The sequence below is a fragment of the Larus michahellis genome, chromosome 4 (genome assembly GCF_964199755.1).
Source record: "Larus michahellis chromosome 4, bLarMic1.1, whole genome shotgun sequence".
Taxonomy (NCBI): Eukaryota; Metazoa; Chordata; class Aves; order Charadriiformes; family Laridae; genus Larus; species Larus michahellis.
In genome coordinates this window covers 53549904-53573306 of record NC_133899.1, presented here as the reverse complement: position 1 = coordinate 53573306, position 23403 = coordinate 53549904, and the positions used below count along the sequence as shown (strand labels likewise).

The 23403-nt window shown below is 45.7% G+C and overlaps 1 protein-coding gene across 3 annotated transcripts in view; it reads left to right on the top strand.

Moving 5' to 3' along the window:
- Positions 1-20938, top strand: part of GALNT16 (polypeptide N-acetylgalactosaminyltransferase 16) — an 88079-nt gene extending 67141 nt beyond the window's left edge. For 2 of the 3 annotated variants that reach the window (XM_074584857.1, XM_074584858.1), the window contains exons 8-15: positions 47-131; positions 1115-1218; positions 5540-5666; positions 6630-6722; positions 8352-8435; positions 9429-9570; positions 10935-11051; positions 17094-20938. In XM_074584857.1, coding sequence (XP_074440958.1) covers positions 47-131; positions 1115-1218; positions 5540-5666; positions 6630-6722; positions 8352-8435; positions 9429-9570; positions 10935-11051; positions 17094-17231 — 890 coding nt within the window. In that variant the 3' untranslated portion in view covers positions 17232-20938. The remainder of the gene's footprint in view (positions 1-46; positions 132-1114; positions 1219-5539; positions 5667-6629; positions 6723-8351; positions 8436-9428; positions 9571-10934; positions 11052-17093) is intronic. The other variant, XM_074584856.1, reaches the window with a different exon arrangement.
- Positions 20939-23403: the final 2465 nt, after the last annotated feature.

Sequence of the window (23403 nt, the reverse complement as noted above, 5' to 3'; positions counted from 1 at the left end):
GTAGAAAAACAGTAACAAAACCTATTTGGTATGTTTCTTTTCTCAGGGTTTGACTGGAGCCTTCACTTTAAGTGGGAACAGATTCCTATAGAGCAGAAGATGTCCAGAACAGACCCAACTCAGTCTATAAGGTAGCTGTCTCTGATGGACTGCGTACAGTCCTCCAAATGCCTTTACTGAGCCTTCACCCGTATGACAAGGAGTGCACAGGGACTGCCTTGCTGAGGACAAAATGCCACAAACTCTTCATGTTATTTTCTGAATGCATTGGGGTCTATATCCTGATTCTGAGAGTATTACTCCCTGGATATTGTAAGAATAGCAATTACAGGCTTGTAGGTGAGCCACCTCTACAAGCCACCTCTTCTATACGTTTGTTTTTGTGGTCTCACTCAACACCCTGAATGCCTCAGAAATCCGTTTGGGTTTTTTTAACTACCTCCATTTTCCAGGTGAAGAATTAAGGAATGAAGCAGCTAAACAGTCACCCAGGAAGTGTGAAGCAGACCTGGGAACTGAATCTTGACTAGTAATTTGGGCACAGAATTATCCTCCCCTCCTAAACGCGCATGTTCGTGGTGGAACAGTTATTGCCAGCCTTGCTGCTGTGTGCATGGCTCTGAGGAATGTAGAACGTGACAAATCCCGATAGAAAAATTCACAGTGCTTGGCTGCACAGGCAGACAGCTCCCTCTTTGTAACATAAAAGTATCATTCAGTTTCTCTGTGTAATACGTGAACCTCTGTTTTGTACTCCAGAAGCAACCATCTTGCTAACAGCAGAGCAGTACATTCAGCAAAGTCTCTCACACTCTGTGTGTTTGGTGAACACAGTCATCAGACAGTGCCCCTGTCATTCCTTTACACTGTATAAATGCAAAAGACACGGACTTACTCATGTAGTGCTTGCAGGGCCATCTAACAAAGGCAGGAGGATGATCTAGTGAGGGGGATCTCAGAAGCCCGCTGCAGGTTCATGTCCCTACTCTACTATATTCCTCATTTAAATGAGATACGATTTGTCAGGCCTGGACAAATTGTCCCCCCTCTAAAATAAAGATGGTAGTTGGTGGTGCTACGTATACGTGTGATCATTTTGTGGTTTCTTTTCCAGAACCCCTGTCATAGCAGGAGGCATCTTTGTGATCAACAAGTCCTGGTTTAACCACCTGGGAAAATATGATACTCAAATGGACATCTGGGGAGGAGAAAATTTTGGTAAGTTTAGGGTGTTTCCGGGGAATGACGCACTAACACAGAACCGCTTCCCAGTCTTCGTCGCCTACCCGAACTCTCCTTTTGAGGGAGATGATTGACATGTAAGGCTAGAGACATGGTCAGGTAATCCCCATGTTGGTCAGAATCATATCGCTGTCAACTGTGTGCAAAGTAAGTAGCGGCTTTTTGCGATCAGGGCTATCACTCTCTTACAGGCACATGCACTATTATACAGGTGCTTCCTCAAGTGAGAAAGAGGAACCTCCTGATATTTAAATTGCTGCTTGTTTTTGGAGAATATTCCTCCGTTCCTCCCTCCTTCACATGACAGACTGTGTTGCCCCAGCTCTGAAGTGGACAGTCACTCCTATGCTCTCTTCTTATACCTGCGCCTCTTTCCCAGATAAGTCTGAGTTGCTCTCCCAGCTTGATAGGTCGAAGGATGTTTTTCCTAATAAAACAAGTCTCTTTGTAAGTGGAATTTGGCTACAAATAGGTTGAGAATGCAAACATTTAGAAGCAGACTAGGGCATCACAAACATCTGAGGAGATCAGAGGCCCAGGGTAGTCTGTCCACTCAAGTGCTGCTGCCTTATAGGCCATGGTGCTGAAACCCATCTCCTTGCACTTCATGGTGGCACGGGTATTCCAGGCATCTCTCTTTGGCCCCTGTGAAGGGATGCTGCAATGTCACCAGGTGTTAGTGGCAAAAGGAAGAAGAGTATTGAAAAGAGGTTCACAGACACCTCGCGAATTTGGGGCATTCATTTAGAAATGATGCAGGTGGAGCTGAAGAGATAAAAGCCTTACTCTGTTTTGCAGTCAACTTAAATAGACTTTTCTGTAGCAAACGCTGCCAAAAAATTATTCTGTTTCTACAGTTTCCATAAATGTAACAGATTTGTAAATAAATCCCTTTAAAGAAGAATTTATATGGTGTTTTCTAGCACCTGGAGGACCAATTAGAAAGAAAGAAATAGTCAGGAAGAGGAAACTTGTTTCTCTGAACACAGCTGGGAGAGCTGCCTCTTTCTGAAATGCTCTCTGAAATTAGGAAATAATATTTTTGTCTGATAACAGAATATCAAGGTACCACTTTTTTAAAACAAAGTGTATAATAATGAGTGCTTGTGTTCTCTGTTTTCTGAGGTCTTGCTTCAGTTTTATGGTATTCATTATATTATAAAGAGATATTAAACGGGGCTTGCATTGGGATCTCAGCAGTGCTGCTAGCATCAGCTAAGTACTGTAGGCAGAAGTAACAGGCAGCCTTTACCCAGGCATAACGACCCCATCTCCTGTGTCCCTCAGACTCCTCTGCATAGCCAAACCCAGCTCCTTGGTGTTCACTAGCCCTGCTCCAGCTGCAGAGCCAGCCACTTGGCCATCCTGCCAGCCTCTGAGCTGTCACTGTGTAAAAACTGTAAACACCAAAGACGGAGAAAGAATATTTCTTTAGGCTTTCGGTTGTCTGCACCTGCCCACCTGGGAGCCCAGCGTTGTTTGGTGCGTACGTCAGCAGCTTGATGCTAAGCAGAGCTCTCTGCCATAAGTGGCAGTGAATTACCTGCACACCCACAGCCCTTCTTGAATGTAGAGCTGATCAAAACCTCCACAGAATTCCTTCATTCTCCTTCAAATCGCTCCTGTAAAGCCTGTCCGTGGCTGGGCCAGGCTGTGTGGGACTGGGCCAGGTGTACAGGACTTGCCAGTTTTGCCTTGTTGTGTGGTTTCCATGTAAATTCGTTGTCTCCCATCACTTGTCTCTTATCCTGCACCTCCACTCTTCACTTAGGAGGGGAAAGCTAAGAGCACAATGCTCTGTTTAGTGGAGCCTGTCCCTGAGCTGCGTTGCCACACCGTCACTGTGATGATGGCAGTGGGAAGGCATTTTAAAAACAAAGCAGGCTATTCTTTTTTAAAGCTAACTCTTTAAAGCTAACTCTTATTTGGCTCTTCAACATAATGTGAGGCAACAATGTGAGGCTTCTACATTGAGCCTCTTGCTGTTGCATAGCAGAGGGGTAGAAACCAATCTGTATTTGACAATAAAAAGTATTAATTTTCCTTGAAGTATTCAGAATGGTTAATTTACCCTCCTAAAAAAAATTTTCCATACTTAATTGAAAATGAAATTTTGTGATCAACGAAAAATGTCGGTAATGTTCTGAAACAGTATTTTTACTACAAGTTACAATTTTGAGTGGAAAGGAACTGTTTGGATAAGGTCATCATTTGCAGGTAAGGTGGGAGAGTGGTTCTGACTAATTTGGGTTGGCCGTTCCCTGCCCGGGAAGGCCATTTTTAATAAACTACTTTACTTTGAAAATTTTTTTCCTGTGAGGAAACAGGATAAGAGAATATATGGGAAGGTTACAGAACCGGACAAGCTCTATGCACACAGCAGGTACACAGAAATGATCAGGCACCAATTACAAGCTGCCTACATACCCTTCCAGCTGGAAGTGAGCTGGTAAACCCCTTTTTTTACGCTATGACAGGGAAAAGCCACAGTGATTAAGTCATTTAAAACACATATGGACTAGGTCACGTCCTGGAAAATATACAACAAAAATTTCTCATATGCTTTCCTCCAGAGGATGGATGAAAGTCCTTAATCAGCTATGTTCGATCTCCGTTTTCTCCTCTGTGTGTGCCCAAAATCTGCATTCTTTCACCCCTTCTTTAAAGAATTCTGTCATTTACAAACCTGGACATGCAGTCTGTCTGTGTGCCTAAGATATCAATATGGCATGAGGAATCCTCTCTTGGGAAATGGATATTGCTTTAAGTTACACATGCTAGATTGAGAGGGTTTTTTTTGTTATAGGCTGGAGTGAGTCAGAACCTCATATCCAGGAGAGCAAATGCCAGCTGGACACACCACCAGACAGAAAGTTATGTCTTGGCCTTTTGTTTGTTTTTAAAGCCCTCACTCTCTTCAAAGCTGAAACTCCCTGTCGAAAAGTGACTGAAAATAATAAGCTCTAGAAAAGTGTCAGGGAGATACAAGCGCTAGTAAGAAATGCCACAAAATACAGTCTAATAAAATGGGTTTTTACTTAGAAGCTAAATTAAATACACCATCTTCCCCCCCAAACACACTGTTTAAACAAGCTTTCCCAGGAGCTAGAGAGGAAAGCAATGGAGAAAGATGAAGGCTGGGAAGATGTTAGTGTGTGTACATGCTTTGAAAGAGCCATTAGATCTGGATACATAATTTCTTTGTAATTTCTAAACATCAGAGCCCCATATTTCAGGCATTACTGGAGGGAGATCCCAACTGAGTAAAGTTTTTGAAGTAATCAGTCTACACAATCTGAAGTCCTTTTGGTAAGGGCTACCAAACTACGCAGCTAATTTTTGTTTTCCTCCTTCCTTCTTCTCTTGTCACCACCACATGAAACACAAGTGGAAAACCCCTCCGGTGTGGTAGTGATTAAACTTGCGAAGACAGACCCGTAAGCTTGAGCGAGGTCACATCTCTTCTGTGATGCAAATAAGTGCCTGTACATCAAAGCTCCTTGTTCTTCTTATCCTTTAACAAAATGTTGAATTTAGCTTCAGGACCAGCTGAATTTCTTCAAGGAGCAGGGTTTTCTGTATTTTTATAGTCACACTATTAGACTGACTTCTGCTCTCAGTATCTCCCCTAGCAGAAGTAACTGGCAACAAACTGCAACCCAGTCATCCACTTTTTGTAGGTTTTTTTTTTTGTTTTGTTTTTTAAGTAACAGAGCCAAGCAGTACAGGAATAAGATATTGTAGGATGAATAGCATGGAGGTATGAGGGAGAGGACTCTGCTGTAGACGTTGACTCACTTCCTATACCCTCATCTCTTTCTCCTCTTTCTCCTTGTCTCCTAAACTTCCTTTCTTCCTCACATCATTTGCTTTACACAGCAAATTCTTCTTATTTTCTTTCATCCATATGCAGGGTTGGAGAGTTACAGAATTCCAAAACAAGGTGGGTGTGGGGGTGATCTCAGTCTGTTGTCAAATGTCATCCTGAAGGCCTGACGGCAACCACAAGGACCTGGTCAAAGGGAAAGGCGTCTCACTGAAATGCTCAGGGGAGCAAAGAGAGGAGTGGCGCTGTAGAAGGCTGGGGCGTCTCTGAGCCACAAAGGTTACCTCCATTTTAGTAAAAGGAGGACAGTTTCTCCATTCTCACCATGGCATCGCTTTTCCTGGTTTTGCTGTTACAGGCAATACATCTAGAGTAGAGGGGTAAGGTTTTGAAACACCCTGATGAAGTTGCCCTTCTTGGAAATGCTGCCGAATCTGCCTGCAGCTGTATGACTCTTGGGGTCTCTTCCAGAGCTCTCTTTCCGAGTATGGATGTGCGGTGGCAGCTTGGAGATCGTTCCCTGCAGTCGAGTGGGACACGTGTTCAGGAAGCGCCATCCCTATGACTTCCCTGAAGGCAACGCACTGACTTACATCAAGTAGGTGTTGGGTAGTTCGTGGTAGCAGCCAGGTCACCTTGATGTTGGGCATGTCTAAATAAGCCTGAATTCTTTGTTGTCTTTCTGCCTGATGACAGAGGAGAACAGCTTGTGGCTGAGCATCTGTTCTCAAGGGAAGGATGAGTTGCTGTTTTCTGTGAACAAAACCTGTTTCCTTCTCTGTTGTTTGTATTAGTGCATCTTTTTCTTCCTCAGTCTGCAGTGGAGGGCAGGAGCAGTACCCCAGAGAGACCCTGGCCATTCGTGGATACTGCCCTATGACATGTGCCTGTCTATCAGCAGTCCTTAGTCATCCTTGTTGTCTCTGAGCTGCTTTTGAGTCCAGAGATTCTACTGAGCTCTATGTGCTCTGAGACAAGCCCTAAGGAAAACTTCCGCTGCAGGACAGATGGGAAGAGAAAAAAGATGAGACAAAGCACTTCACAATGACAGTGGTTAAGCAGTGGTGCAGGGCCCCAGAGAGGTGGGGAAATCTCCATCTTTGGAGATTTCCAAACTCAACCAGACAAGACCCTGAACAACATGACCTAACCTGAAGCTAGTCTGCTCTGGACAGGAGGTTGGACCAGGTGATACCTAGAGGTGCTTTCCAAGCTGAATTATTCCATGGCATTATTCTAATCTGAGGAAAGTGATACTGTAAAGGAGGGTGATGGTGACAGTCAGTCCAGGTGTCTCTGCAGAGGGAGTATATTTGAAAAAAACATGATAAACTATGGCTGTTAAAATTTTAACTTCTGAACTGAAGCGTCCTTGCAAGGCTTTGTAGACTTAACACATTCAATCTATATCCATCCATACTGTCCACTGTGTTTCATGTTTGGGACTGTCCACCACTCCCTCTTGGCAGACAGGCCTTGGGTCTGCCCACCCAGTGCCTGCTCACTGGGAGGGCAGGTTCTCCAGCAGCACTCAGCAAAGCATCTCCTCATCCCCATGCAGGAACACCAAGCGCACAGCAGAGGTGTGGATGGATGAATACAAGCAGTACTACTATGAAGCCCGGCCATCTGCCATTGGGAAGTCGTTTGGAAGGTAAGCTGCCCCCAGACCTCGGTAGGAGGGTTCTGGTAAGCCCCTTGCTAGCAAGAAATAGGTTTTGGATCTTCTCTGGGGCTGTGTGGGGAACAGAAATGCTCTGAATGACTGGCTTGCCAGGGAGGTTGCAGCTTGAGTGTCTGGCTAACAAGGTGTGCTTCTAATTCACTTTATTTTTCCCCCCAGTAACCCTGCATAAATCATTTGTTAGCAGACGGCCGAAGGCATATGTAATGAAATTAAAAGGCCAGACATTTAAGTGGATAGATGAGAATATTTTCTAACACAGCATGCAGCTGGTCTGGAAATATGAGCTATGCAGTTACTAGAGCTTGATCCAAAGTTCCTGCGCAGATGCAGGATCCTGGGGCAAGCACAGCTAGCTGGCACGTAGGGCAGGTTGGACTTGGTGCACTCCCCTCTTTCCTGATGAGTGAATGGGTGGTTTGCCTGGTTTGTAGGGCAGGAGAGCCAATGGTGAGACATCTCGTTTAGTGAGACATCTCGTTTAGAAACACAATCTGGTTGTAACTCGTCTCCAGCCCCTGTTGAGCCCACTTCTGTGCAGAATTGTGCTCCTTACAGCACCTTTGCTAAAACTGTCTCCAGGCCACATAGGATTTGGTGTTATGGGCGTACGCATTTCTTTGTGACTGAGAAATCAGTGATGGACACCAAAACTTGGGATGAGGGGAGAGCTTGCTCTCTGTGCTAACAAACCTTATAACTCCCAAATAAATATAAAAAATCCCAGGAGTGGTGTATATGTTTGGGCTATATCTGTGGGTTATATCTGCCTGTGAACAAGTGACTATTGTATCAGCTTAAGGACTCGGCAAGTGCGGTTGTATCTCAAATGCGTAGCTACATGCACTGAGCAATGATGCATCTCCTGCTTATTTGATGACAAGCAGGTTTGGTCTGGCCCACACACACTTTTTTGTTGTACATCGTGCTTTATTATCGTGATGCATCACATATTTTTGCACAGATAGCTTTGCCTACCTAATTTATCTGTCTTTGAGCTGACTGCAGCAGCTGGGCTGGGGCCAAATAGCAAGTAAGCCTGCTGCTTTTGAAGGAAACTGGACTGTTGTATATTGGACGTGGATATATTACTAATGTGGTTTAGGGCCAAAGCCTGCAGTTCTTGTTCACACAGACTTCCTAGTGGCTTTACTGGCAGCACTGGCTGAATAAGAGCTGGAGCAACACTGTAGGATTTGATTTCAGGCAATTTCTTGACCTGTAGTAAGAGTACTGTGAACCTGCATTAAATCTAGATTTTAGAATGCAAATGCCTCTGACACCATCACTGTCAACTAGGCCTAAAGTGTAATGTATTATTTAACACCGAAGGACCTGGGCCCTGCCATTTTTCTGAGGCAAAGGAAGTGCAAGAATTGCTCTCTGAAGGTGTTTATGTCTTCCTTTTCTACTTTTTGCCACCTGCCTCTCCTCCTTTTCACCTCAGGTCACTGCTAGTGCACTGAACCCAGCAACAACTAGGTGGGAGAATGAGTAAGGGGGAAAAGTCGTATAGTTACCCTCAAACCTGGCTGATCTTCAGTGTTCCCCTCCCTCCTGTTCACTACCTTATCCTCAACAACCTGCCTGTGTTTCCAGTGTTGCAGACCGAGTGGAGCAGCGACGCAAACTGAACTGTAAATCCTTCCAGTGGTATCTGGAGAACGTCTACCCTGAGCTCAAGTGAGTCAGTTCTCTGCTTGTAGAAATCTCTGAAGGATCTGGGAGGTGGGTCACAACAAGAAGCTGAGCCTTGACAGCAGTGGTCAAAAGAGAGACTTATGCTTGGAAAAGCTTTTCCTCTGTTCTTCTTTCTGGTGAGAAACCTCCTGTGATTTCCTGGCTTGTATCATCACAACATCTCTGCAAAAGGTTTGTTGCTCCTGCCTCTGGGAGCCCTCTGCTCTGCCCCATACAGCCGTCCCTCAGACAAGTGCAACAGTGGTGTTTTCGGAGATGTGGGGTGTAGACAAGTGCCAGAGCACTACATCCCTCCTCATTAAGGTCTCTGCCTGTTGGATGCTCTGCTTGCAGGTAGTTGAGCCAAGTAGAGCTAGACAGCCTCAGTGCAGAGGTGTGGGTGGTTCTGAGAAAGCCCAGGTGAATGCCAGAACCAGCTGTGCCTGTGGCTTCCCCTGCCCAGGATGCAGTAATGCTGTGGCATTGCTCTGCTGGGGGGTAGCCTGGGTAGAGCTGTGTTGTTAGCGCTTGCTGGCTAACACACCCTGACAACGCATCTTTTATATCAGTCAAGCAAAGTCTGTAGCTAACATGGGTCAAGGCTAATACATCCAGCTGTAGTCTGGCCTTGACAAATCTTTCCTGTCTGGAAGACTCTGGAAAACGGGGAGGCAGAAGCAGATTAAATCAGTGTGGATATGGCTTTTTACTGCCAATGGCCTCTTTCAGAAGAGACATCACACTGAAGTGCTTCGGGTACACCTAAAGTACCTTATGCCGTCTGAAACAAAAGAGTACCAGCCCTCTGACCAAATTTTCCATTGACTTTTGCCTCCTCCAGACACTTCCAGTGGATAGCTAACACAATATTGTTAATTTTCTGTCAAATAAAGGGGACTATGTTTCAGTAAGGGGCCAGTTACACCCTTCTAAATGCGTGTGTGCGTTGTACATTTCTGTGTACGAAGTGCCATGCAACTGTCATTTTATTTCAAGGGTTCCTGAAAAGGAGCTGATTCCAGGAATAATTAAACAAGGAGGAAACTGCCTGGAATCTCAGGCACAGGATACCACAGGGAATACATTGGCTGGCATGGGAATCTGTAAAGGAACAGTCAACAATCCACCTGTCACTCAGGTAAGGCAGGCTTCAGTTTGGTGCTTTGCTCCTGCTTCTGCCCTTTTCATTACTGGTGAATGAAAAGGCATCTCTGGCCTTGGTGGGTTTGTATAGAAGTGAATGAAGGAAGAATTTGGCCCTGTTAACGATTTTAATAGTAATCAGAAAAAGAAGCTGTGCCCACCTCTTAGAGCTCTGTTGGCTCAACAGACCCAGCAGTCAGGCATAGAGTGGGAAGGTTTTCATCACTCAAACGCAACAGGTAGTGCTTGAATACTCAGGGGTGTGACTAGTTTGTAGGCGTGTGATCAGGGTTTGAGTCATGTAGCTGTTCCCACTCAGACCGTTGCTTGGGTGTGCTCTGCTTCACTGTTTAACCCATGAGAACTGGTCCTGGGGTATGCTTGGCTAGTACCCTGGCACGTGGGCAAGAGATTTTCCCAGGATCAGGAATGTTCCTTGGTCTGCCAGTTCAGCTGTAGCTGCAGATGGCTTGAATTGTGCTGTTTTACACATGCATTTCAGTGTAAAGCCCAAATAGAATTTAAATAGCCAAGACCCCAGCTGCAGTAATTTTCGGTGTAGCTCTCCTAACTGCAGTGGAGCTGTACTGGTTTATACCAGCTGAGGATCTGCACTCAGCCTCTTCTTTTGGTGACCAAAAGCAGCATGGAAGCAGCCTGAGAAAGTTAAGGGTCACAGTAAGATATTTTATGCCAGAAAACACATATTCACATCTGTTAACTGTTGGAAACCAGTTTGCAGCCAGCGTTCAACATGCCATTTAATCTGACTCATTGTTCCATGTCATTACTGTTTGAAATCTCTGAAACTTACTGCATTTTGTATTTGTTCCTTGGGGAAAGTATAATAATAATAATAATAGCTGATTGGGTTGTGTATCCAACTAGCAAGAGGAGGCTTGTGCTTTACATGTGCTGGTGATATATGTTAGCTCACGGATATGCTTACATGTGTTTTGCTTCACTTGGCAACCTATAGGTCCCAGATACCTGTTACAGAACATGTCTGCTATGTAAAATATGCAGAAGCAGTTGCACGTCATGTAAGTCGGGGGTCCTCCCTGCTTTGTAGGCCTAAATCTCTAAAGCTGCAGAGCAGGGAGTTGCGTGGGATCCAAGGTTAATCAGATGGCTCACATGGTCAGGGGAGACAGCTGCAGGCTTTGAAATAGGCATGATGCACCAAGCCTGAGCATAAACTTCTGATCAGGTGAAGACTGCTGCCATAGTCTTCCCCGGGAGCCTGCGGTAAGAGTTGAACAAAGGATACAAGTTTTTGAAATACCTGATAGAAAAAACTCTCCCTCATCTGATCACCATTATGATCCTAATGCAACCTTTCTTTTTCTTATGACAAAGGAGTGGGTATTCAGTGACCCTTTAATTAGACAGCAGGACAAGTGTCTTTCCATTCCCTCCTTCTCTACTGGCTCTCAAATCACACTGGAAGCCTGCAATCAAAAAGACGGCAGACAGGTAGGTAACTGTGCACCTGTTTTTAATCCCACCATTGCCATGTTTCGGTGTTCCTGTATCAGTGCAGCCTGCAGGGGCAAGTTTAGTACTATCAAAGTGTATAGAAGTCCCTTCCATCTTCTGCGTCTCCCTCTCGGGTGTGTTTCATAAGCTGGGATGTATGAGGTTGCCTGCAACCAAAGCGGGGAGCACAGGCTACACTAGTGTGTGGGTGTCTGCCCTGCCTGGGCCCTCAGCAGCGTGGTTAGCTCCAGCCCAGTAGCACCCCGACCTCGCTCCTTAGATACACTAATGTTCAGCCGTATCGGTGCATGGATGGAGCACAGCATCAGAGAGGGGTAGATAAGCAGCAAATGCTTTGAGATACCCAAGAGAAGGGCGATGTATGCTATTGTTTGTTAATTTATTTGGAAGTGAGAGAACTGTTCTTTGTGCTGTTTTTGGACATGTGAACAGTAAAACTGAGTGTGTGCAACTCATTTGAGAAGTACCGACTAACATAAAGCACCATATGTTCCACCCAAACTGCTCCCTGAGGAAAAATACACAGCAGCAGCCTTCCCAACAAAATGCAGCTCTGTGACTCTTATGCTGTTTCCAAAATGTGCATCCCTGATCTGTCAGGACACATAAGTCATTTTGTCTTACAGTACAAGGTAAGAGGTGGCCTCTGCAACGGCCAGGGTGCCCTCACAGGGATGTGATGTGCCTTTTCATCAGAACTGGGCAAAACACAACAGGTGACAACGCAGCACTGGCAGACAGTGGACTGGGCTTGTCTCATCCCTAGTTCCTGTGCTTCCCTCTACACCAGGACACAACACATTTTCGGTCATCTAAGGCTGTGCTGGCTCTGTTTTCTGACACAGCTATTGTTTTGTTAGCCCAAAGGTAGGAGACGACTCTGCTTGCTACCAGGCCTCGTCAGCATCCTCTTTTGTCAGTACTTTTTAATGCTGTATGAATTTCTGAATTTAGTTCTTCCTGAAAGAAAGCACTGAAATCCAGTCTTGCCCATTTATGGAAAGCCTGTGTAGACTTTCCTCTGGAGAGTTGGTTAATGCGGAAATGTCTTGAAGAGTTGTCATTGTGAATATGCTGGGAAAATCTGAGTTTGGATTAGCCTTGCAAGCATATCCCAGGTGGGCTCCACTTGCCTGCTCCTTTTTCTTGCTGGTAATCACTTACCCCCTTGCTGTGTAATTAGGTCACTTAGCTTCCCCTTAGGTGCCTTGCAGCACTTTCCTCCCTGGCAGCAGAGAGGACTCAAGCAGCTGCCAAGATCAGCTGTCTTTCCCCACCTCCCCTGTCATGGAAGGACAAGGGTCCCCTGAAGGGGGGTGGAGTGCAAGTCCTATTAGCCAGAAGAGAGATTAATCCACCCTAACACAAGCAGGCTCATTCTGCTGCTGGAGTAGGATTTATTGAGCCTTGATGTGTTGGTTATATACAGGCTCGTTATAAAGACATGCACACACACTTAAGGATGTGAGACGTTGTTTTCCATTACCTTATGTGAACAAACCGCACTTAAATCAAGGACTTGACCTAGCAGATGACTGAGCCAACTGACTGTAAGCAAGCATTTTATTTAAGCATTTCAAATAATTAGAGACTGATTTGAATCACAGCTGCCATTCCAAACCAGCTTGTGGCTGAAGGGATGAGGTGGGGATGAAGTGGGAGAAGTGCATTTGAATTTTTAATCTAATTTGGGTTGAAATGCTCTGAAATGTTGGGGTTTTTTGGAAGTCCCAAATTCCCATTTCAGATTTCTACTTAGAAATCCAGTTCTACTTGCAATGCTCAAGTTTATTGTGTTCTTGTGGAATGTTGTTATCATCCCTTCCTTCCATAAACACAACAGTGATAATTGTTGTTAATACTGACATCGGATTTTAATTAGCTCGAAGTTAGTAATCTTTGCAAACTATCCCATTCTCTCTCCTCCGTCTCTGTTCTAGAGGGACCACCTGCATCTAATGCAATGTTTTCTGCTTACTTTGGGAACTGACTCTTTCTCTGCCGGGTCCTAGCTAGAAAGCAGAAAGTGAACCTAGAAGCTTTTATGGGGGTCATCTGAGAGCGTGTGTCTGGGCTGACAAGGCATATTTCTGGCAACAATGAGCCAAGAAGGAGGAGGAGTCTGGTTCTTCCTAGGTTTGCAGCTTGCAGAACTCCCTGCCTAGGAGGTCACCCAAGCCTAGCTCCTGATATATGGGAGGTTAAGTTTCAAGGAGATGGCCACTACTGCAGAAACTCTGAAGTGCAAAATGAAAGAGCAAAGCTGGAGGGAACAAACTCCCTCAGTTGCCCTACAACTTGCCTATCTCCCCATGGGTACTCACAGCCCAAAGTATGAGTAATGGGGGGAGAGTAGTGTTTTCAAAATACACGTGGGTGTAGCCACTCCTCAGTTCAAGTGGGCTTCTCAGAATGTCAGAGGAGCTGAGTGGGAGTGGAAAAAGGGAAGTTGAGCAATCAAGAGCCCCAAGTAGGTGGTCTGAGTGGAAGGGCATGAACCTGGGCAACGTGCATCACATGTACAATATCTTAAGAGGAGATGGCGACATGATGAAAGCCCAGCTTTGAACATCTCTGGTGTCACACTCATCAGAAGTCTATGGTGGAAGACATTTGGACTTTTTAGACTTCGCGTCTGTCTGAGTGATGCAAAAGCAAGATTTCTGACAAAATATGGGTCATTTCATAGCTTATTTTTTTAGTGTCACCAAAGCAGATTGGTTAGATCCTTATGGCAGCACCATGAAGCTGCTAAAGTTGCTTTCTGCTTTCAAACATACTGAATCTGTGTCCATGTTACACAGCTGTTGCGCATTAAGTGTGTCCACAGGGCAGATAATTTTATTGTTATTTTTGAGTGCTAACAACAGTCCATCTAACATATATGTAATACTCTAGCGGAGGCTTTACAGAATTATGAGCTGTTTCTAAAGTATTACTTCAAAATAACTCTAGAACTTTGCAAGTAGGAGGATATGAGACAATGGTCAAAATTTAGATGGTTTTCGGTTCTGTCAGACTATTCTCCCTTGGGTTGAAAGGAACCAAGAACAAAATCTATTTGGCACCATGATCCTGTTGATCATTCAACAGCAACAGCTGGCACTGCTAGCTGAAGACCAGCCAAGAGCTATTCTGCATAATCAGAAGTAGATTTCAAACCAGATGGATGTTATCCATAATGTTATTTGGAGAATAGCATTTTTTAGTTGAATGCACAATAAATTATTGCCTTTTGCTTTGGTTTTGGCTCTGACTGACGGTGGGAGTGGCGTTTTAATTTGTATTATAGTGAGGACAAATAGAAGGCAAAGTGAGAGTCAGACACTAAAACAACAGAATGAAAATGAGAAACACGGGCACGGTATTTCCCAACAGAACAAGCAGCATGCTGAGAAATCCTATTAAACAGCCATATTTCATTAAAATGTGCTGAAGGAATGTGACCCCGGCCTGAAAATGAGGACACTAAGTTTTCTTGTGAGACAAACAGTATTTGAAGTCCTTTGTGCCTTTGGATGTGATTTGAAATTTTTCCCACCTTGCTTCCCAGTGTATCATATTACCTGAAGTGCAGACAAATACGACTTTATATAGACTATTGGATAAGACAAGGAGTGAAAACCTGCCTGTTCTGGAAGAACCTGACTTGATTACCCTGAAAAATTACACTAGTGTAAACACTTTCAGCTCTTGTATATATTGGGTAAAAGAGAACTGGCTATTTTGGGCTTTTCTCTTAGTAATTGCACATGGAGTGCTTCTATCCAGTCACCTCAAAGTAGGTGATAAGATGACAGATAATATGACAATGACAGATAATAAAGATGGAGAGGGGCTTTACAAAAGAGTGGGGAAATTTTTGGTTGACATTGGGGAAGAGGATCAAGACACAATATTTCAAAGAAAATATGGATTCTTACTTTTCCTTCTCCACTCCAAACCTGCTGTGACCAGTAAGCTCTATTATCTCTGTCTGCACAAGAAAGGGAGACCGAGGAAGATTTTCAAGCCAAAATTTTTCAGAATCTGCAATGCTTATACCTTCCAAAAGCTTTCCTTCCAAGTACAGGCCAGTCATAATGTCTGGGTGTAGGACAGACAGGAGACTCTCTGTAATGTTTGGCTGTGTATGCAGGGAGATATCTGCTCTGTTTGTTTGTTTTTCCTAAAAATGGGCATCATCACTGTCATTTAAAAGTTAGCTGTCCAGGCTCCCCTTGTGGTCTGTGGAGAAAGCTGGGCCCTCTCAGAAGGTGCTTGTACCTTGGACCCCTCCATAAGTATGTCACCAGGTGACTAGTTGAGACTAAGTTACCCAGCTCTGAGGTGGGTAGCAGTGGGAGACGAGCATCCTGTCTCCTATTTCCACCAGTCCCTATTGCCTACCCTCCTCAAGGGTCTGAGATATGATGTGTCCCTACAGGGTTAGGTGTTGGGCTATCCTCGGTAATCCTGTGGTCTGGCAGTCAGGCAGAGGTGTCTTGTGGAAGGTTCAGGTGAAGTCAGGGGACTTGTTCTGGTGTCTCATGGTGGTCAGCAAAGCAGTTTCTGACCAGAAAGGGTAGAATCCATAATTTTGAAAATTTCACATCCATGTGAGATGAGGAGCCCTACTTTGGCTTTTACTGTCAATACGCTTAATAATACCTCCATGCATGGCACCTCTCTGCAGCCCAGATGAGCCTTATATTCAACTCTGTCACCTTTTCAGTGTTTCTCCTCCCCCTTCCCCATCCTTGCCCCGCTTTCTGTTGAACGTAGGGATCCAGTGTGACTCAAAACAGTGGGCTTTCCAGTGGTGTGATTCACTTAGAAGCTGATTGGTATAGTTTGTTAGCAGCAGAAAATGTGCTCTAGTGAGTGTTTGCTGGTGTCCTCTGTATCTGTTGCTGTAGACTCTCCCTACAGACATCACAGTGGGTACCTGCTCAGCATGGAGAAATGACACAGCAGCAGGTATCTGATCTGGAGGAATAACATGAGCGAGCCTCCCAGCAGTGCTAGTGTTCTCCTGAATGGCTAGAGGGGAGAAGAAAACCAGTGTCTTTTAGTAATTGCCCTTGTCCTGGGAAACAGTGGTAGGAGACCGAGATGGAAACAGCTAGGCACAATGTGCTTCTTTCCAGGGAAGACTTTCTACTTTTTTTCGCTTCACTATCAGCCACGATGGTCCTAGTTCTTCCCAGCAGGGATGGAAGGTACAGCCCTTTCCCAGCAGCATTTGCAGTTCAAGGTTAGGACATACATTTTGTTTCCCGGAAAGCAGCACAACCAAAGTGGACCTTCAGGAAAGGGTTGCATGTGGGACCTTGTGGATATGCTGTGAGGACAGCAGACCCAGAGGACGGCACTGCAGAAAGCAGAGCAATATGTACCAAGAAGCTGTCAAGTGGACACTTATAAACCAAAATGTTGGCAGGACAGATAAGATTACAAAGAAGAGGCAGCTGAGAAGGGTGTAGAGCTATGAAGAGCTTTCAATGTAGTGCTGATAAAAATCTTGAATTCAATGAGAGGAGAGATGAGGGGACATGGAAGAGAGATGGATACTATCTAGTCAAGCAGCAAGAAGTGTGATTTTTGCTTTCTGTGGATGGATTGCTTTGCATGTTGAGAGGGCTTTCAATGCTTTGCTTTCTGTGGATTGGAAAGAAGCCATAGAACGGTTTCAGATCTTGACAGGTATCTGGATGTCTAGAGATGCAGGACAAAGAATGGCAGGGAAATTGTGAATATAATATGCTTTTGAAAATGCCACTAGTTGCTGATTTTTGTGTTGTTTGCCCTCTAGATGCTTCTGAATATCTAGTCCTGTAATTCAGCTAAATTCAAACTCCAGGTATCGTTAATACAGGAAACCAGTGCTTTGGCGATGTTGCCCATACCCAGATTTTCAGTCTCCCTATTTGTTGGGGTTTATTTGAGGTTTATGCTCAACCTTTCTCCTCCAGCTTGGAGGCACAGTTCCGTGGTGAAATGGAAGTAACAGCATGTTTCTTCTCTGTCTTCTCATAGAAGTGGAAGATGAAAGGCAGTTTCATTCAACACTTTGTCAGCGGTCTCTGCCTGGAAAACAAGACTGGGAGAGTGGTGACCAACCCTTGCCAAGCAGATGTACCTGGCCAACAGTGGGAGCTGCTACAAGCAACATGATGGTAGCACAGAGATCTCCTTGTTTCTTTGTGCATGAGACTTCGGGAACAGAAGGGGATCGGGAAGGGAGGAATGGTTTTGTATGTCTGACCCTAAATGTTTTCATTGTGCCCATCTGCAAGCCACCATTTCAGCTGAGCACTTGGTGTTTTTGAGCTTTTCAGAAAAGGAGCTGGGGGTGAAAGAGGGATGAGGAGAATTGTTAAAATTTTCCTGGCTGTTCTAAGTTCTCCTTTGTAGCTGATGTCTGTGCACAGCTGCACCCAGAAAGGGGGGAGGACCCATCCCAATACACGGAGCTGCCTCGCAGCTCTCCCCATCCATTCCTTTCTCTGCATCTAGAGTCCATGACCTTCAGACCAACAGCTTAAACGGTGCTTATACAAACATTGGTAGCTCTTTGGCTTCCCTGGCTTTTCAGTCTAACATCATGCATCATTTATGCATGTGTGTCTCTCAGTGAGAACTGGCCAGAAGAGTCATCATGATGAGCAGAGGGGATGGGAAGGAACTAGCAGACCCTGGGGGCAGGTTTGTAACCCCTTTATGGTGGGCCCGTTGCTTCCTCTGCCCGCTGTAGCTGCCCTACAGCCAAATGGGCTGAGGCTGTGAAATGGGGAACAATGCTGACAAGAGCTGGAAAAGGGACAGTCTGTTTTAGCAGCATAACCAAGGATTGTTTTGCGGACTATTCCCTCTTGAATTCTTACTTCCAGTTTTTTACGGGTGGCAGGCCAGCCCTGCCTCCATGAGTGATCCAAGCCCACAGGCAGCCCAGCTGGACCTGGGTTCAGGGTACCACTCTCCTGCAGAGCTGGTCAGAGAGACTTTGGGATGTCAGGGAAGCTGGCACTGTTCTCTAGCTGCTCTTCCTGGTGCTACCAGACACTGCCTGCTGCACTCCACACCAAAGGTGATGCCCAGAGCTGTGTAGGCAGCGCACACTGACAGTGCCACTGCACTTGGCTCAGGCCTGTGGCAGGAGACCACCCAGTTCCCCGCTGTGAGAAGCAGAAGGGGACAACCGCTAGGTCATTGCAGGTTTCCAGCTGCTGGCTGAGCAGGAGCGCAGCCCTCTTGCTAGCTCTCCAGCTCTGCATGGCCCTTGTGAGCACAGCCCGGCACGACAAGCCACCCAATCCCTCTGTTTAGTTGTTTTCCCCCCAGCTCTCTCAGAAAGAGGAGGAGAAAAGTCCTGGGGCTGCTCCACTTGCGACGCCCATCTCTCCTCCCAGTGGGCACTTTGGCAGGTTAGTTGGTGAAGCTGAAAATGCCCCCTGCACAAATGCTGCCACAGTACAGGCCTGCCCAGAGGGATCTTTCCTTTTGTGTTCTGGAAATACTGAAGACAACTGGTGTCTCTAGCTAGCATCCCAGTCCTGCTCCCAGTTACCAGTCAGCGGTAGCTGAGTGTGGGTTTTCAGGCCTGCCAAGGGAAGCGTACCTATTCAAATAAAAAAAAAATAATCCCCACGACGTTACCTTTTCCTGCTAGATCTGTTACATTTTTCTCTTGGAGCTAGGTTTTGTAAACCAGCCCTCCTCTCCAAGAGCCTGGCAGGGGAACCAAATGGTGGGGCCACCTTCAGTAGGCAATTGCTTGCCTGGATCCTTTCTGATCTCGTGTAAAAGAAACATGATGTTCATCTGGACTCTGAACAGCTGGCTGCTTTTGATCATGCTTGTATCCCTTTTTAATTCTTTCTCCTACCTTGGTATTAGCCCAAACGGTTGACAAAAGAACAGATAACTGTTCTTCATACGTTGCATGTGTTCAAAAGTGCGTGTGTGAGAACTGGATGATTTGTTTTCTGTTCTTGGTTCTTTTATTTAAAAAAACAAATCAGCCAGGTGGCAGGAGCTCTTTTCCTGTTTTCCCCTTCACTTTGACTTCAGCTCACCATCTTGGTGCCCATTAACTAGGTGAATGACCTGCCTGCACTGTGAAAACTCAAGAGGCAGTTCCCTTTAGTGCCAAGCTTACAGCATGGTGCAGCCACACTTCTGTGTGGGAATGGGGGCACTGACTCTGCAGAGATTTCTCTTTCCCTATATAGAGATGCTTTGGGCCCGAACCACTGAGGCCAGGGAAGAGCAGAGAAGGAAGGAAAATAGCCTAGGAACAGAAAGAGAGCAGGGCAGGCAGACCCGTCAGGGGGGAGAGTTGCCATCCTACTAGCAATTGCTTTTTTAAACAAGAATATGCAGGAGATGCTACTTCTAGAACATCATCTTTAGGCAGTAGGAGACAGGAGCAGTCAAGTTCTCACACACCTGGCTTGAAAAAAGTTGATGCAAAGACAGACAAAAGGCCATTGAGCAGGTACTGTGCATTAGCATTTCATTGTATACAGGGCTTAAGGATGATGTATTTTCATCAAAATGCATCCTAAGGAGACCATCTGAGCTTCCCCCATTTCACTCTCCAGCAGCTTAAGGCTCACAGCTAACAGCATGTTCACTCCTCCACCAGGTACTGCTTCCTTCCTTCTTGCTCCCACTGTGTGTGTGCAGCTTTCTTGCAGTTCCTTCTTCATAACCGTACTGGGACTAGGACCCAGCTCCTCTACAAACAATTCTCCTGACTGCTGCAGACCACAGGAGCCCTGCTTGTATACAGTCTCCAAGCTTCGGGCCAGCCCTGGTTCGAAGGGCTCTTGTCAGCTCGCTGGCTACTGCCCTTGACTTTGTGCTTGGCTCCAATGTTGGAGGTTACTGACCACTCCCAGAGCAGAGGTACCTGGACTAGCTGTGTTGATTTGTGCCTCTCCTACTGCTCACCACCTGGCAGAGTATGAACTGGTATCCATTTGGGGCTGTGAGCTGGGGCAGCTGAAGATTGGACACTCTTCTTCTCCAGGTGCCCCAGCCTGGGGGAGAAAAGGGAAAAGATGGGCATATGCTAGATGTCAATAACTTAAATGGAGTTAGGGGCTACCAGAGATCTAACTCTACCTGATCTGGGATATGTTCTCCTGAAGTCACCTCCCCACTGTCACACTCGACTGTCAGCTAAAGCACCTTCCTGTGGGACCAATGCAGACCTCCCCTCACATCATCTTCTGGAAGCCATTGGTTTCCAATGGATTTTAGCAGTTGCTGAAAAGGAGGTGCATTACAAAAGGCTGCTTTCAAGTGTGGGCAAACTAGACTTCCCCTCGGAATAAACAAACTCTTGTCCAAACTCATTAGTATACTTTCCATTTCCCTTGCACTGAAAGGAAGGAGGAATTATGTTATCTGTGCTTTTTCCCCAGAAGGTCCACACAGTGCCATGTTTTGGAACAGGACTCCAGTGGGGTTTTTGAAAGCAAACTGACTGAGCCCTCAAATTTGGCCCGGTGATTTGTTTCTTTAACAGTCAGAACAAGCAGCTGCTCGCCCTTGTTTTCCTGCTTACTTTAAAGAGCCCCCTAGACTGTCAATACAGAGCATTTGCATTGGTAATACCTTTTAGGAAAGCTGTTATTGTATCAGATCATCCAGTGTAATTTCGTGTGCCATGAACCAATGGGGGTTTATTTAAGAGGAGCTGAAACTACTGTTGTACAGAAATCAATTTCAAAACGTTTATTTTCCCCACTCACTTCTAAGTTGCACTTTGCCAGATGTAATTTATGTGGAGCCCAGATTTGTTTTCCCTTTTCTTGAAGAAAGCATGTGCCAGAATCTGTTTAATGCCTGGAATAAAATCCACTTTGAAACAAGTGTTTCAGCCTGTTCTTATTCCTCCTCACTTCCCATCAGAAAAGAGCCTCCATCCTTTCGTGCCTGGTCCCTGCCTCTGTCTCTAACTGGGTTTGTCTCCCCAGACGTACATACCCCAGTTCTGTGCATGGGTTCCTGGGTTTCTTCTAGAGGGATGCTGCAGGAGCTGGCAGAGACATTTCTAGGACACAATGGCATATCAGTTGAACACAACTGAAGCAGCCCTCCTCAGCTGGCTAGGCAGCAAAGTATGCTTTCTGGAGAAAGTTAAAAGCAGATAATGGACTGGCTTTTACATGCTGAAAGAAATAGCTGGGTGTGGGGGGAGTTAATTCTTCCTGTAACTCCCTCCTTGATCTTTTCCTCAGGCTATCAGCCTGCCTGTTCCTTGCTGAGCCTCCCAAAGGTCTTTCTTCTGCCTCTGGCTTGAGGGCAGGGAAGCATCACCACCCACAGATGCCTCCTAGCATGTGTATTGCTGAGCCTCAAGTACTGTGACTCTCCAAGGAAGCTGGTAAGCCTTCCTAATCTCACTTTATAATAAAAAAAAAAAAGCCCAGCCAGCAATGTCAATTTGGAGGCTTTGAGTTTAAAATCGGGGCTTAAGTGCCTGCTACTTCACCCACAGAGGCTTTTTCAAACTGGGATCAGCTGGGCCTGCCTCTACAGAAAGCAGCTGTGCCGGAGCCTCCCTCTAGGGAAGGGGGGTGAAGGTGTGCTGGAAATTAGCTTGTGGGGGGGGACCAGCTCTTCCCTGTACTGCCTGGTAACATATTTGGTGTTTGAGTACTGTGGGAACTCGATAAAAAGGAAAAGAGTTGGGGCTTTCTCTCCTGGTGCTGCTTCTGTAGCAGGACATCAGTTGGGCTGTGTCCATGGGGTCCTGCCGTGCATGCTCTGAATGATGACTGCCATAGTGCCCTAGAAACCAGGAGATTCTCAAGCTGTAATGATGGCTGGGAAGACTTTAATTAGTCCTGTCTAGGAAAATGAAATATTGATCTCTTGCAGAGCCAAATGGGAGAGGGGAGGAGAAATGAGTAAGGGATGGGTTCCTCTCTGAGGAGGGTAGGGTTGGACATGCAGAGATTTGGCGCATAAATGAGGTAGAGATGAGTTTGGAGTAGAAACAGTTGCGTCAAAGGGGACTAGAACCAAGCGTGGGGAAAATTATAGGGGAGCAATTTCTTTGCAGGAGGTTAAAAACATAGCAGCACCACATCCACAGCGGTGACACAGTTCGGTCAAATTTGGTCAATGCTTTGTCTCAAGAGGCAAATCAAGTGTTGTTTGGATGTGTTGTGATTTTGGGGTTTTTTTTTAATGCTCAAATAGTTCATTTTAACACTCACAAAGCAGGTTATTTTCTTAGAAACAGAGATGTTCTCCAGACTACTTTCAGTAAGAAAGTTAGATGCTAGGAGATCTCTGTTTTCTGCAGTCTGTTTAAAGGGACGTGCTTGATACAATGGCGTTATGTGAGTGTCTCTTCGTTCTTAAAACCCTCTGCTGTTGGGCTGCAGGAGGTGCTGAGGTGGATATCTCTGTCCCTCTAATCGGACCTATTCAGCACTTTACAAGTAAATACTAATTGCAGGAGCACCTGGAAACCTGACGGCTGCTCTTCCTTCAGAAAACCATCCTAATACACTTCTTGCATCCTTTCTCTTTCATCTTGTACTGCTTGGGCAAAGCAGCTGAAGAGCTCCTGTATCCTTCCCTCTTAGGGCACCTGAGATACCTACCTTCCTGGCAACTTGTGAGCGTTGTAAACAGAAGCAAAGAAGCCCCAGAGAACTGCAAATGTTGAAAGTAGATGTTTAGATCTACCTGAAACAAAAGCTTGTTTTCAGTGTGTTTGTTCTGCTGCTATGGTAGTGAAAAAATCAGCACTGCACTGCACTGCCCTGTGAAAATATATGGGGTGTTTGCAGCATGCTGGGCTTCTGGCCCTGCTTCTCCAGCAGAGAACTCTGTGCCGACAGGAGGCATTGCCGCTCCGCCACTCTCCCAGCTTGGGCGCAAGGTAGCGGGGCTGTCATCCACGTTTCTAGGGCTTCGTTTCTGTAAGGTGGTTTGCAGAAGTGTTTCTGTGCCTCAGCGTGTTGCAAAGGTGTCGCTGGGCAATGGGAGGCTGGGTACGGGAGGGAACTGAGGGAGCTGAACAACCTTCTGCTTTTTTAACTGATCTGCATCTGTTTGAGAAACACTGCTTAAATCTCACCTGTGACTGACTGGTGATTAAAAACAGGCCAGAACAAGGTAGTATTTCTGTGCCGAAAATGACACTGGGTAAGTGTTCAGACCTGCCTGTCTTTGAGTCGGGGACATCCTGTCCGAATGGAAATAGCGGCGTCTGCTTGACATATCGATGAAACTTGTGCTTTACAAATCTGACTCATTAAAATAAATCCCGCTTCATCTGTACTGCACGGTGCAAAAAGAAGAATGAGAGAAAAGATAA